This window comes from Hermetia illucens, chromosome 2 (genome assembly GCF_905115235.1).
Source record: "Hermetia illucens chromosome 2, iHerIll2.2.curated.20191125, whole genome shotgun sequence".
Classification (NCBI taxonomy): Eukaryota; Metazoa; Arthropoda; class Insecta; order Diptera; family Stratiomyidae; genus Hermetia; species Hermetia illucens.
This window is the reverse complement of record NC_051850.1, coordinates 63,054,741-63,068,729: the sequence shown is the minus strand read 5'-3', so window position 1 is coordinate 63,068,729 and position 13,989 is coordinate 63,054,741. Positions and strand designations below refer to the sequence as shown.

The 13,989-nt window shown below is 41.3% G+C and overlaps 1 protein-coding gene across 5 annotated transcripts in view; it reads left to right on the top strand.

Moving 5' to 3' along the window:
* Positions 1 to 13,989, top strand: part of LOC119647790 (poly(rC)-binding protein 3) — a 124,609-nt gene that overhangs the window by 92,938 nt on the left and 17,682 nt on the right. For 4 of the 5 annotated variants that reach the window (XM_038048985.1, XM_038048983.1, XM_038048982.1 and 1 more), the window contains exons 3-8: positions 7,517 to 7,573; positions 7,635 to 7,751; positions 7,808 to 7,904; positions 7,966 to 8,129; positions 8,218 to 8,337; positions 9,779 to 9,863. In XM_038048985.1, the coding sequence (XP_037904913.1) occupies positions 7,517 to 7,573; positions 7,635 to 7,751; positions 7,808 to 7,904; positions 7,966 to 8,129; positions 8,218 to 8,337; positions 9,779 to 9,863 (640 nt within the window). Of the gene's footprint in view, positions 1 to 7,516; positions 7,574 to 7,634; positions 7,752 to 7,807; positions 7,905 to 7,965; positions 8,130 to 8,217; positions 8,338 to 8,659; positions 8,792 to 9,778; positions 9,864 to 13,989 lie in introns of all 5 variants that reach the window. The other variant, XM_038048986.1, reaches the window with a different exon arrangement.

The window sequence follows — 13,989 nt, the reverse complement described above, 5'->3', positions numbered from 1 at the left end:
GTGACGCGATTAACTTATTTTTGTGGCTCCTTCCTTGAAAGTGTTTGTCGGCGGTGTATCTTCATGTTTCCTGCAAACTTGAAGTGAAAATGTCGCATTTGTCTTCTAGGAGGTTTGGCCTTCATCATCATCATCAACGGCGCAACAACCGGTATTCGGTCTAGGCCTGCCTTAATAAGGAGCTCCAGACATCGCGGTTTTGCGCCGAGGTCCACCAATTCGATATCTCTAAAAGCTGTCTGGCGTCCTGACCTACGCCATCGCTCCATCTCAGGCAGGGTTTGCCTCGTCTTCTTTTTCTGCCATAGATATTGCCCTTATAGACTTTCCGGGCTGGATTATCCTCATCCATACGGATTAAGTGACCCGCCCACCGTAACCTATTGAGCCGGATTTTATCCATACCTTGACGGTAGATTTCGTACTTATGTAGGCTACGTTTTGGCCTTACTATTATAATATTCCAATTTTTTCAATTGAAATTATTAGCCTCAAGTAATCCTGAGAAATTAGTTTTTCCGAAGTACTGACAAAACACCGAGAATTGAGGAGAATTTAATGATAGGATGCTTAAAACGGTACTGCGACTAAGCAAGTTTCGCGCTAAAAAAGTGGCATCGAATGCACATAATAAAATTGGAATACCGTTATGTTTTTAATTTAGTTACAACCACACGCTTCGGAACATAATGTTACATAAATAAGATTTTGAGTGCCGGCTTTTTAGTGTTACTGTTTTTGTAAATTCTCGTGTGCGACTAAGCAAATTTCGCGCACTTTATTTTAGTGCGATTTCTTGTTTGTGGAGGCTAGTCTTGATTTCAGTATGGACAGTTCTGCGTTCGCTGTTGTGTTTTTTCGAGCCACATTTTGATAATGAGCCCCCCAAAAGCCTAAATTGATCGAACTGATGAAAGTTTTAGGCATTTATTGTGATGTTTTGCCTGTTGGGGATCCTCCAGACATGCGTTCGTGTTTGGATCTACACAACACTTTGAGCCTCAATCCGGCGATCCTTACCAGCTGAGTCCATTTCCTGAAACTTTTCCGTTAGATGAAGCAGTGATCTATTTATTCTGTCATCATAGTATGCTGGTCCCAAGCCCAGGTAAACGAGGAGGGTTTGGGGTAACGTATTCTGTACTATCCTCTGTAAAATAAAAATAAAATGCTAAGATCATTGAAAGAGATAAATAGAGTATAGTTGCAGTTATTCCACTTTGCTAAATCCTACCTGATCTCTCTTGGTGACAGGTCCCGCGATAGGCCGACCAAGAAAATGCATACAATGTCGTTACAAACATGATGATCGGATTGAGTCACAAGCCTCGGAGAAATGCTAGGGCGTCCACTTCAGTCGTCGTGGCAGGACGGGTCTCGGTCCTGTCGAGAAATGGGCAAGGGTTCTTGACGCATGGACGGCGTCACGACGTAAGCAAGTTAGTCCGAACAAAACAAATCCGTGTCTAAACGCTAAATGTTGGCACCCTAACTGGAAAGACCGAGGAACTCGCAAGTGCCCTTCGGAAAAGGCGCATTGATATCTGCGCTTTGTAAGAAACCCGATGGTCTGATGCCAAAAGCTGCGACATTGAACGCGAACGCGGTAAAAATGGCTATACACTTCTCTATTTTGGTAGCTCACGCTCAATATGGTGTTGGCATTGCCATTTCAGAGGGTTTCCGTGGTGCCATTAAAGAAGTCGAACGATTTGTTGATAGGCTGATGAAGCTCACCATTATATCAGCTGATCGCACTATTCATTTCTTCACCGCGTACGCACCACAGACAGGTTGACCTGATGCCGAGAAAGATGCCTTCTGGCAACTTCTCGATGAAAAAGCTAGTCATGTGCCTGCTGACGACGGGGAAAGGGGTTCGAAGCTCGCAATGAGATGGCGGGCGTATAATCGATTTTGCGGACACCGATGACATTGTACTTATGAATACATGGTTCATCAAACGATTGTCTCATCTTCCTACATTTCATAGTGGGAACAGTAAAACGCAAATCGACTATATTTTCATAAGATGCCGACATTTTACCATTGTCACTGATTGCAAAGCCGTTTCCAATGGGACCATCGCACCTCAACATCGGCCATTGATTGCCGTCCTTCGAAATAAGCCACCGATAAAACAGCGTGAGGATCGCACTGGCCCGCGGTGTATTAAATGGTGGCGATTCCGTGATGAGAAAGAAGAAATGATCTCACTCACACGATTACCGACCATTACGAATGTGGAAGAATCATGGAACCAAATGAAAGACACGGTCCACAAAGCGGTCTCTGCAACCCTCGGTGTCACCAAGCCGGGTAAGCGGTAGATCAACCGAGATACTTGGCTCTGGAATAATGATGTTGAAATGAAGGTCTGTGAAAAGAATCGCCTCTACCACAAATTTTTCGACAATAAAACGCTGGCTAATTGGCAAATTTATAAGAATGCCCACCGGGAAGCAAAGAAAGTAGTCGATGTCACCCGAGCTGGACACTCGGGATGGCGAGAGAGATCTGTATCGATTTGCTAAAAGCCGTAACGAACGTACATAGGATATCGAACACTTCTGTTGCTTTAATGACAAGAACGGTACTTTGCTTACCAACCGTCGAGCCGCAACGCATAGATGGCGAGAATACTTCGAGCAGATTTCAACTGAAGAATTTGCTCATCTTCCACAATCATTGCCGACATTTGGACCGGTTCCATCTGTCAATGCAATTGGTGCTCAGAGGTGGCGGTGAGGAAGACGGGGCGGATACCCTGTCGGCTGAACCAAAACCAAGTGGTGGCATCGGGAGACGCTGTATCGCATTGGCTTGTCGGCCGTTATGCAGTAGGCGAATGCTCCAAAGGCCTAATTAGGGCGATCAGACCCGAGTCTGCACGGGGACTTTTCTGAAGTGGCAAATTGGTCACGAAACCTTACCAAGGGTATACTGGTACCATGGGAACCGGGATAGCCCCTGGACTCATGCTTCGGGTGAACTCCCGTTGTATGTGAGTACAGCTAGGTTGTTTGCGGTTGGCCCCCCTAGTGGGAGTTTCATGGTGGTTGTGCTCAAGCGAGAAGAGATCTTTGGGCCTCGGCGTGGTGTTATGTTTCAATACGGGTGCCATACTCCTTAGTTCGGTAGAGATTTAAGTAGGTCTTGCATCCACCAGTATGAATGCTGAGCCATACACTTGGTATAGGCTGGTACCGTCGTAGCTTGCTTCGGCGGGGCTCTGATTGTAATCACAAAATCAATCCGTGTCTTAAGAAGACCGTAGGATTAAGTCTCCATGACAGGTGCTCACGTAAAACTGAAGTCGAGGAGGCAATAAAACGATTTAAATCGGGGAAAGCCACTGGACCGACAGTATCGCATCTGAGCTCTGGAAATCGAAGAGCTGCGAGCCAACACTGGTTCAGTGAATTCTCTAATCGGGTTATTCAGGAAGGAAGAACACCATCTGACTGGCAAGAAAGTACCACTGTTCCAATATGGAAAAAGAAAGGTAGTCCAGCAGAATGTTCAAATTACCGTCATATCCGGTTATTTACTCATACCATGAAGATTTTTCAACGCATTCTTGACAACCGTATTCGCAAAATCGTTGAAATAACCGTGAATCAAGCCGGATTTGTCAAAAACTGCGGAAGTGCTGACGCAATACACGCTGCGCGGTTACTCATGGAGAAGCATCGCCCTCTTTACATTGCCTTTCTGGATCTAGAGAAAGCGTTTGACCGTGTGCCACACGAACTCATCTGGTATGTTTTACGACAACACTTAGTGCCAGAAGAACTCGTGCGCTGGGTTCAATTGCTCTATCACGATCCGACAAGTAAAGTTCGAAGTATGGCGGATGTATCAAAACCGCTTCGTGTTTCTGTTGGTGTTCATCAAGGAAGCGCCCTCTCACCACTCTTTTTTGTTCCTTTTATGGACACCGTCACACGGGACATCCAACGTCCAGCGCCCTACACGCTGCTTTATGCTGATCATATTTTCCTAGCATCTAATTGCAAAAATGATCTCGAGCAACTTGTCCAAAAATGGAACGATCGCCTCATGCAACACGGTCTCCAATTGAATCTAAACAAAACTGAATTTTTGACGACCGATCCCCATGGAAGAGGCACAATCACTGTCAGCGGCAGTGATCTGCCTAGAACTGTGCGATTTAAATACCTCGGGTCAATGCTATCAACCAATGGAGAACTGCGTTATGAAATTGCTTCACGCATTAACGCAAGATGGATGAAGTGGCGTGTCACAACTGGTGTTCTTTGTGGTCGACGTATCAACGAACGTCACAAATCTAATATTTATCACAATGTCGTCCATCCTGTCCTCCTTTATGGTTCTGAGTGTTAGCCGACTATAAAAGATAATGAACAGCTTCTTGCGGCAATGGAGACGAAGATGTCGCATTGGACGAGTGGCGTGGTAAGTCTTGATCGCATCCGAAATGAGGATATCCGCGATCGTTAGACGGTTGATCGAGAGAGCCGTCTTCGATGGTATGGTCACGCAATTCGTGCTAACGAAAATTCACTTACCAAGATTGCTCTGAACATCGAAGTCGATGCCGGTCGAAACAACGGTGGCTTGATACGCTGGATGGGGATTTAAAAGCCTCGAGATTGCACCCAGATCAGGCATTCGATAGAGCCAAATGGTGAGACCGATCACGACGAGCCGACCCCGCTTGTGAACGGGACAGAGGCTGAAGAAAAAGAAGAAGATAAGGGCTGTAAAGGTATCGAGAAATCGTGTATCCGTATCTATTATCAGCGCTCGCGAATATCTGGACATGCCTTTGCTTAAACAAAAATGGTTATTGGTCCAATGACTAAACCTGGCATTATCAGTACGACAAATGCGTGTAACGAAATGAATTCATGGATAACGTTCTGTTACTTGAAATTATATAATAACATATAGGTAATGTCACAAAAGTAATTTTACTTTAAAGTGTAATATCAAATATCACTCAGGATCATCGCATTACCTAACATCACGGCAATACGAAAGTGATGGTAATATTTCTTTTATGATAGGTAATGTTTTTAAATGTGATATCGCATTATAAAACATCCCCTAAAATTACGGCTCTTCATAGTACGTGCAGCGACGGTAGTTGTCTAGTGCCAGCCGATGTCGATGCCTAGTATCGCTTCCGAATCTATTGTTATGATTGCTCTTTTGGATGGCATTGGGTTGGCTTTGAACTAGGAAATGATTTCGGGTGCATATGAATATGGGGATGGGATTCTTGGCTTTAAATAATTGATTTGTAATGTTATGGTTGGGTAACGAATGTCGTCAGCTGATTGATGGGTGTACGGCTTGGGTTTACATAACATTTCCTAGTACAACTAGCCGAAACACTTCTCGTGTGCCGATGCCGAGTATCAGTTGAGAAATTGTCCTTTCGGCTGGCTCGGATTTGAAGTCGAAAAATGATTTCGATTTTGTGCCTGATAGGCAAACTCTTAATTGTACCAAACAAATATAACTCCTAAGCGAAGTAAAGCTTGTTTTCAAAATTCATGATTTCCTGTTCTTTGTATGTGAAATTATTCTCTTCTTGTGCAAAAGGTTCATTCTTCATTAATATCTACTTGGTGCTGGAAACTTTACGCTATGAATGTTAGATACATAAATGCAGGGTAAATCACTCTAGTGAAGAAATATTTGCTACTGTCGGCTGCTGAGTATTACTATTTGATGTTGATGATATAACATCATATGTACGGTTAATTTGATGAAGGGTGACGCTTGTGGTAATACTTTTCTCAAATTACTTCAAATTAGGTGATATACCCGTTTCTCGTTACGAATGCGTGTGCAGATTTTGTCAAAAGCCTATTTATTTGAAGAGAGCGTTTTACAATATGCAGCCCCTGTCTGGCCAATTGCTTTAGAGAAGAAAACATATTGAACAAAATTGGAGCCGGATGTTGTATGGCAAACCTAATACTTTTAGGTGCCTGTTATTACGGACTTTATTGGAAAAAGTCAAAGAAGGTGGAGCAATTTAGAAAAAGGATGATGGTCACATGGGAAGAACCACCCGAGACGTACAAACTGCCTTCATCCAGATCGAGGAGGCGGCGCGAGATTTTGGGCTGCACATCAATGAAGGCAAAACAAAGTATGTGGTGGCAACGTCAGCACCGAAAACCAACCAACCAACAACATCAAACCGCACTGGTCAAACAGGAAGAATAAAGATAGGAGAATAAAACTTTAAGACCGTTGATAATTTCTCCTATCTAGGGTCGAAAATGACAACCGATAACAGCTACAATGATGAAATCCGCGCACGGTTGTTGGCAGCCAACAGAGCCTATTTCAGCTTACAAAAACTGTTCCGCTCGAAACGTCGCACCATAGGGTCAAAGCTCTTACTGTAAAAGAAAATGATCTTGCCAGTCCTCATGTATTCTTCAGAGACTTTGGTTCTTAACAAGAAGAATTGCGAACTCTTGGCCGCGTTCGAGAGAAGAATCCTCCGAAGAATTTTTGGTTTCCTATATGAGAATGGACGATTCCGTAGCCTACATAACGACGCCTTAGAACGATAGGCTTGTCGGTTTAATTCATCTGTCATTGTGAATCGCTATGTCGTGGATCGCACATTAGTCCAAAGTTATACTTTCGTGGTGCCACTCGGCAGTGGCGCGTGTAATTTTTCCGAGAAGCGGAGAAATGACTAATTCTCGCTTGCGACGCTCCGTTTGAAATTTTCTTTTTATCTGGTAGAAATGCGGCGTAAAAGGCTTCCGACAAATATTCTCTTCAAGTGTGCAAATGGTTTTATTGGCTCAAAAAGGAGAAAAGTTTATTCCGATCGTTCTTCCCAAAATATGTAATGTCATTATGCTGGTCGACGCCGGACTATCGATTAATTCGAAATATTGCTCACTGCAGAGAGTAGCAGCAAAGTGTATGCTCAGACTTTTTATCAGGAATTAAAGGGATTATCGCGTTCAAGCCTCTGGTGGAATGGAGGATGCGTTAGAAAATGATCCGAATTTTTAAAATCTTCAGAGAGCCAGTGAACTAAGGACTCTATTTAATGGTTTTAAATAGGTTGTGCGAGATCATTCGACTTTATAAAATTTTAATGAGTGGTTCCTGCATGGACATCGCTTCTTCGTACAGGACTCTCAATGTTTATGTCTCAACCGAGATTATTATCTTGATCCACTCGTCATGCTCCCCAGATTTAGCTAACTTGAACTTCTTCCTATTTTCTAGCATCAAAATTGATATTGCGACGGCGCTACCAGGTTTCAAAGCGAATAAATTTGAAAAGTGCTTGAAACATTCGGATAAGCGTTTGAATGAAAGGCTTAGTGCCAGCGAGGAGTATTTGGAAGAATAAGAAGAAAAAAAAGGTTTTAATAGACGAATTCCATCTTTATTTAGGTCCCCCTCGTAGTTATCATTCAGATATTGCAATCTCTTGTTGGTCTATTTGTAAATATACGTTAAAAAATTATCTTACTTACAGGAAGTGGGAAGCATTATCGGCAAGAAAGGAGAAATCGTTAATCGTTTCCGCGAGGAGGTATGTTTTCTTTATGGATTAGAAGGTAATTGAAAACTCAATAAATATTCTTCCACCATAGTCCGGAGCAAAAATAAACATATCAGATGGATCTTGCCCCGAACGTATAGTGACTGTATCCGGTACAACCAGCGCTATATACTCGGCGTTTTCTTTAATCACTAAAAAGTTTGAAGAGGTATTTCATTTACTTTACGATGTAATTCAAAGCTTACACGAATTATTTCTTTTAAGTGGTGTTCACAGTTCAATGATAGCGGGTCAATGGGAGGAAAAACACAAATTCCAATTCGACTCATAGTGCCAGCAAGTCAGTGTGGTTCTCTGATAGGTAAAATGTTTAGAAATACCAGTTGCAATAATGAAGACATCCTATTCATATTGTGTTTCAGGGAAGGGTGGATCAAAAATTAAGGAAATTCGCAGTACAACAGGATGTTCCATCCAAGTGGCTAGCGAGATGTTGCCAAATTCTACAGAAAGAGCAGTAACTTTAAGCGGTTCAGCAGAGCAAATTACTCAGTGCATATATCATATTTGTTGTGTAATGTTAGAGGTGAGTTGCTGTTATCATTAGAGATAAGTCAGACTGATTGAAAGTCTGCAATGGCGTAAAGTAAATTCTAAACTTTCTGTTATTCCAGTCACCACCGAAAGGCGGAACTATTCCATATCGACCGAAACCACCAGTAAGCGGACCAGTGATTTTAGCAAACGGCCAAGCTTATACAATCCAAGGAAATTACGCTGTTCCGGCACAGGAGGTAGGTCTTCCGAAATTTCTATGTAACACTAACCAACTGCATGAGAAAATCCCCCGTTTAAAGACGAACTACCCGAACTGAACGAACACCAGTAATGTTCACTGTCTCTTGCATTACTTTAGCAGTAGCGGATCGTTATTTTAATTTTTTGGTTTTACATCTTTCGTAGCCTATTGCAAAACTTTGACCAATGGCTGTGTATTTTACTACATAACATCCCAAAAGGCAATGAACATAAAATAGAGACTTGAAAGTTCCCACAATGCTTTTTATTTACTGTTTCTCTGCCTATTTTAATTATTTTTTTCTCGTCCGAAAATAGACCTGTACAATGTTTCCATTAGCACTGGCCGGTGGTCTTCATGCAGGCATCTCAGGTTTAGCGGATCCATTATTAAAAGGGGCCCATCTGCCTGCAGCTATGCCCCCACATCATCTTCAACAATTGTCTGATGTGAGTTAATCGTTTTGATTGGTGCTGCCCTTGGCTCATAATTTGTCCCCCTCATTTGGGTATTTGGTTTGTTTTGATTTTTGGTACCCTTTCACCACCCAAGTCACTTGATTGTCGTGAAAACCCCTGATTTTCCTTAGATTGATTTGATATTTCTTACATGAACGAAATAGCATTCAGTTTCCTAGTTATGATAACCTGTCTCAGGATTGATCACCTGGTCTTGTATATATGTATAATATCCATGCTACTATATTCTCCGCAAAATTGTTAGTTTGACTATGATTTGTGCTTTTTAACCCGCTTTTTCTACATTTTAATTTTCAGTCATCAGTAACAGAATGAACGATTTTATAAGTAAAACAAAAGTCCCGTTTCGTTACCCTGGCCTTGATATTGTATCCCGTATTTTGTGTATTGAAATGAACGTGTTGTTTAATACTTGCAGTTTTCTTTTTGCAAATATCGTCATCGGTGTGGTCACATTGTAGGTTGTGCTAGAATCTGCTAATGGTCAGGTCACGATGAACAAAAGCATGATAAAATTGACGTTCACACTCTCCTATCGCTAAGTGGATAATAAAAATTTATTCATCCGAATCGTGACGCGATCGACGCAGATTAACTTCAGCTAGATTTTTGATCCGCAACATTTCATCTTCATTGTACTAGATATTCTCTTCTGGCAAACAATCCATATTTCTCTCCTCGAAGAACAACTAGTTCGTTGTTCACTAGGAAACGAATGGCATTAGACTAGAAGCGAACGATTTCTTGAATAAGGCCGGCCAAAACTATGTCTTATGGGCAGCACCCAAAATGATTAAGTGAAACATTGAGGCACATCGTGCCAGGCACTCTACGATGGTATTCCCGTTGCTCTCAACTAACCCCCTATACCAATTCCATTTTGCTAGCCAGAAAGAGAAATGTCATGAAATTTGGTGGCTCTTACATTTTACTTAATGTTTTTGAAATAATTTACAGGTGGCGAAAAATCCGTTAGCGAGTTTGGCGGCTCTTGGTTTAGCTGGAATAGCTCCAACTAATACTGGAGGACTCAACCCAACAGGTAAGAGTTAAACATGTTCGTTAAAATTCATTGACGTATGGTAGAAAAAAGGAAATTTATTATTTTTGGGCTATTTTATTTCTTTAATGGGTCCTTCAATTTGCATTCGTACACTGATTTCGACCTATGAATCACATTGACTTCAGAATCGAGGAGCGGCTTACAAATGTCGGCTATATCTGAAATGAAAAACATTATGAAACTTACATTGTTCTTTGGTTGTTGGTGCATGAAAATTGGTATTTGCAAACGAGTGGACGAAATTCGTCGTAGGCACTACAGAAGGAAAGTACTCGGCAATTTGGTGCGATGGCCGAATTGGTCGATTCTCAACCTATCGCTTTTATTGCCTGGGGTCCGTATCCCGCTTGGTCATCACTGTTTGTATTGCAAACTGAGTGGATGCTTTATAATCCTAAAGAGAGTGAACAGATAGGAGTTTAGAATTTTGAAATAGAAATTTTTCCCATCTAGGATGGAAAATCACAACCTGTAGCAACAATAATGACGAAATTCGTGTGCAGTTGTTGACAGTCAACATAACTTGCTACAGTTTACACAAATTGCTTCGCTGGAACCGTCTCATCATAGGGTCGGGGCTTCTGTGTACAAGACAATAATCTTGCCAGTCCTCGTGTATTCCTCGGAAACTGTTGTTCTTAGCAATTAGGAAGTTTTTTGGTCTCTTATATGGGGATGGACGATTCTAAGCCTACAAAGCGAAGAAATCCCTGAGTGGTTTCGCGAACGCTTGGCTGTGGATAGAATCCAGTTCAATACGCTGCGGTGGACTATGATACTTGTTTAATGAATTAAGATGCGTCATTTTCACAAAAGTATGAAGCATGATACCCCTATATTCTTGAGTAGTTGTGCTTCATCAATTCAATTGTGTTGGCGCTTGTGCAACCTCTACCTGCTTCGCTAGATCAACATTCAATGTTTGCATTCCAGGATCAGGGATTCTTAAATTGCAGCCGTGGACTCTCTGTTTTATTTTCAGTGAAGGTGGGAATCATTTCGATACGGCATCTAACAAACAATTGACAGTTTTTGAAAAATAATTTCCATTCTTAAACTATAACCACAATAAATTCTGGAAAGTGACGTTATATAAGTTAGGCATGAGGTTATAATTTTTGACACAGATTGCTCTTCCAGTAAGGTTACTAAGCGAAACAATCAGTCTCCAAAGCTTTTCACCGTTTTTTCCGAGCTCGATTTTTACTTAAAAAAATTTTCTCAACGGATATGTCAATAGAGCAGATACCACAAATCTACTAATTCGACATAAAAAAGAAGCTTAATTTTTAATCAATCAATCATGGCTCAAGTGGTTAGAGCGTTCGCCTGCCGTAGCAGAAGGCCGCGCTTCAAATCTCACTGGTGGGAAGGAGGGATTTGTTATCGTGACAGGATGTCGGACACCAGTCGACTCAGCTATGGATGAGTACCTTAGTGAAATCAGGGTAATAATCTCGGGCGAGCGCAATGTAGACCACATTGCCTCCTACAGTATTCTGTAGTGTACCGTTACGGTCTTGATTGAAGTGCTCTAACACACTTCAAGGCCCTGATCCAATATGCATTGTTGCGACAACGATTATTATTATTAATTTGTAAGGTGGTCATTCACTGGGCAGGCAAAAATATCATTTATCAGTTGGTTGGACGTGTGAGGATTTTTGTCTAGGATTGAATTCTATTGCAGCCTGTTGGCTTATTGCACGAACGGTCGCTTACGTGAATAGTGTTGTCCTACTCGCTCAGTGTTCCATTACGTACAATTGTTTGAACCAGTTTTCAATGTTTTTACTGCACAGGAAATATATTTCTGAAGCGTGAGTACAGGGGAATCTAATATGGTGCGGGATGTTGCCTGTATTGCAGTGTCTACATGCTCTGCATCCAGTGTCGTTTGCAGTAAGTAGGGGGACAGTAACTGGTTATTAGACCATTTTGGTTGCATTGCTTCACCGCCCATCCTATAGTATGAATGTGCTACGCCTTAAGCCAGCGGTGGGCTATGTCTTCAATTAATGGAATAATTGTTTAATTTCCTAACGAATGGTTTTCACAACTGCGGATTAGCTAATTTTATGTGCAGGGATATCTTTCTTGTAAGTTCATTTGGTCTTTCATTGCCATCAACACGGGTTTGTCCGCTATCGACTTAAACGTTATCTCGTTTTCAGCTATCTGGTGTACATGTTCTGCTGGCATTTACGTACTAGTTTAAGCCTGGGTTGAGGTGGGTTCAATAGTTTTTAATGCTGTCTGACTATTAGAATATGGATTTCAGAGAATTTGTATTTCCTATTTAGATTCTTTCTAATATAAATATTTATCTCACACAATTCTGCTTGAAATACAGTGGTATGTTTACCTAAGGGTTAAAACGTGTCGTGCTTCAGATCTTTTCCATGGTTCGGAGGGCTATCTAGTGTCTCATTCACAGTTATTGATTACTTGATTTTTGAATCCTAGTAGAACTTTGACAACATTAGATTCCTGACTATTTCCGGAGCAGGATTTCTGTGCGGGTGTTCTCATACTATTCCTGCAAGCCTCGCCTCTCTCCTTATTATGAGATTCAAGTATAACATTTCCAACAGTGTCTTCAGGGTAGAGGTGTATTTTTTTATGGCACTCGTAATGTACAGGTAGGAGAGTCCTTGAAGCTAGGGTAAATCCTTTGCCGCTTTTCTCTGTTCAATTTCTGTTATCATTTTAAAACTCTATAGTTAAGCGCGGGTTTTACCATGATTGGATAGGTTTAGTATCTACATATATGTTGTTTTAACCCGGATGCTTTATCTGTGGTATTTCTAGTGGCAAAAAGTGCACAATGCTCGTCCTAGTTTCTTATTCTGGTACATGCTATGAGGTTAGTTTGTTAGGGTTTCTTGTAAGATTTTGGCGATCACTCCAAGTTTCTCTTTTGGAAAGAAGCCATATTTTGTTTCTGGACAAGCACTGAATTTTCCCATAATGTCATCAGGATCTCCCCGGGCGTAATTTCTTGTTCTGTTTAGTAAGATAGTAGTTCGTCTTTTATAAGGTCCCAACGCAGTAGTTGTCATCCTATGGGCATTCCCTTCATATAACACAACTGTACTTTAACTAACCTGCATTTCAGAAACGATTGTAATCCCTATACATTAGTATTCTATCTCTCTATATGATATCATATAGAGAGCAGTATAGAGGCAATTCAAATGGTAGAGAGTGATACCAATTATCTTATTTTTATTCTGGCATGGACACTGTTTAACACCCTACACACTGCTTTATGATGATGTTGTCCTAGCGTCTCATAGCATAGCTTATTATACAATTTGTCCAAAAGTGGAATGATGACCCCTCGCAGAACGGTCTCCGATTGCATCTGAATAAAACATTTTATGTCGATCGACCCTGTTGAAAGAGGCACTATTAACGTCGGTTGTTACCGACCTGCTGAGCACTGCATGAATTAAATATCCTGCATCAACGCTATTAGCCAACCACGAATTGCGTTATTGTTTCACGCATAAGTAAAACTTGAATTAAGTGGTATTTCACGGCTGCTGTTTTTTGTGATCGAGGCATCAATAAACGTCTCAAATTCAAAATCTATCACAACGTCATGCGCCCTGTCGTATTATATGGTTCAGAGTAGTGGGGGACAATTAAACAATATACAATATACGGCGCCCCGCCTTAGTGGAGACGAAATTGTTGCATTGCGTAAAAGGCTATGATCACATTTGTAACGAGGACATCCGCCATGGATATGGGGCTGCATCGATCATGGAAAAATTGTGACGATGGCGTCGTTGATACTATGGTAAAGTAATTCGCTACTAGTTAAGATTAGCATTAGCATTGAAGCAACCAAAAGATCAATCCAAACAACGATTATTTGGTACGCTAGATGGTGATTTGAGTGTCCCCCAAGTCCACCCAGACAGGCGTATGACCGAGGAACATGCTGCAATAGATCGAAATGATCGAACGCTATTGAACAATACAAAAGCTAAAGAAAAAGAATTATTATATATCCTATTTAAAAACGGCAGACTCTTTATTCATTTAATTCTTCATAAATATATTTTTCTCTCAATTGAACCGTCGTAATCACATT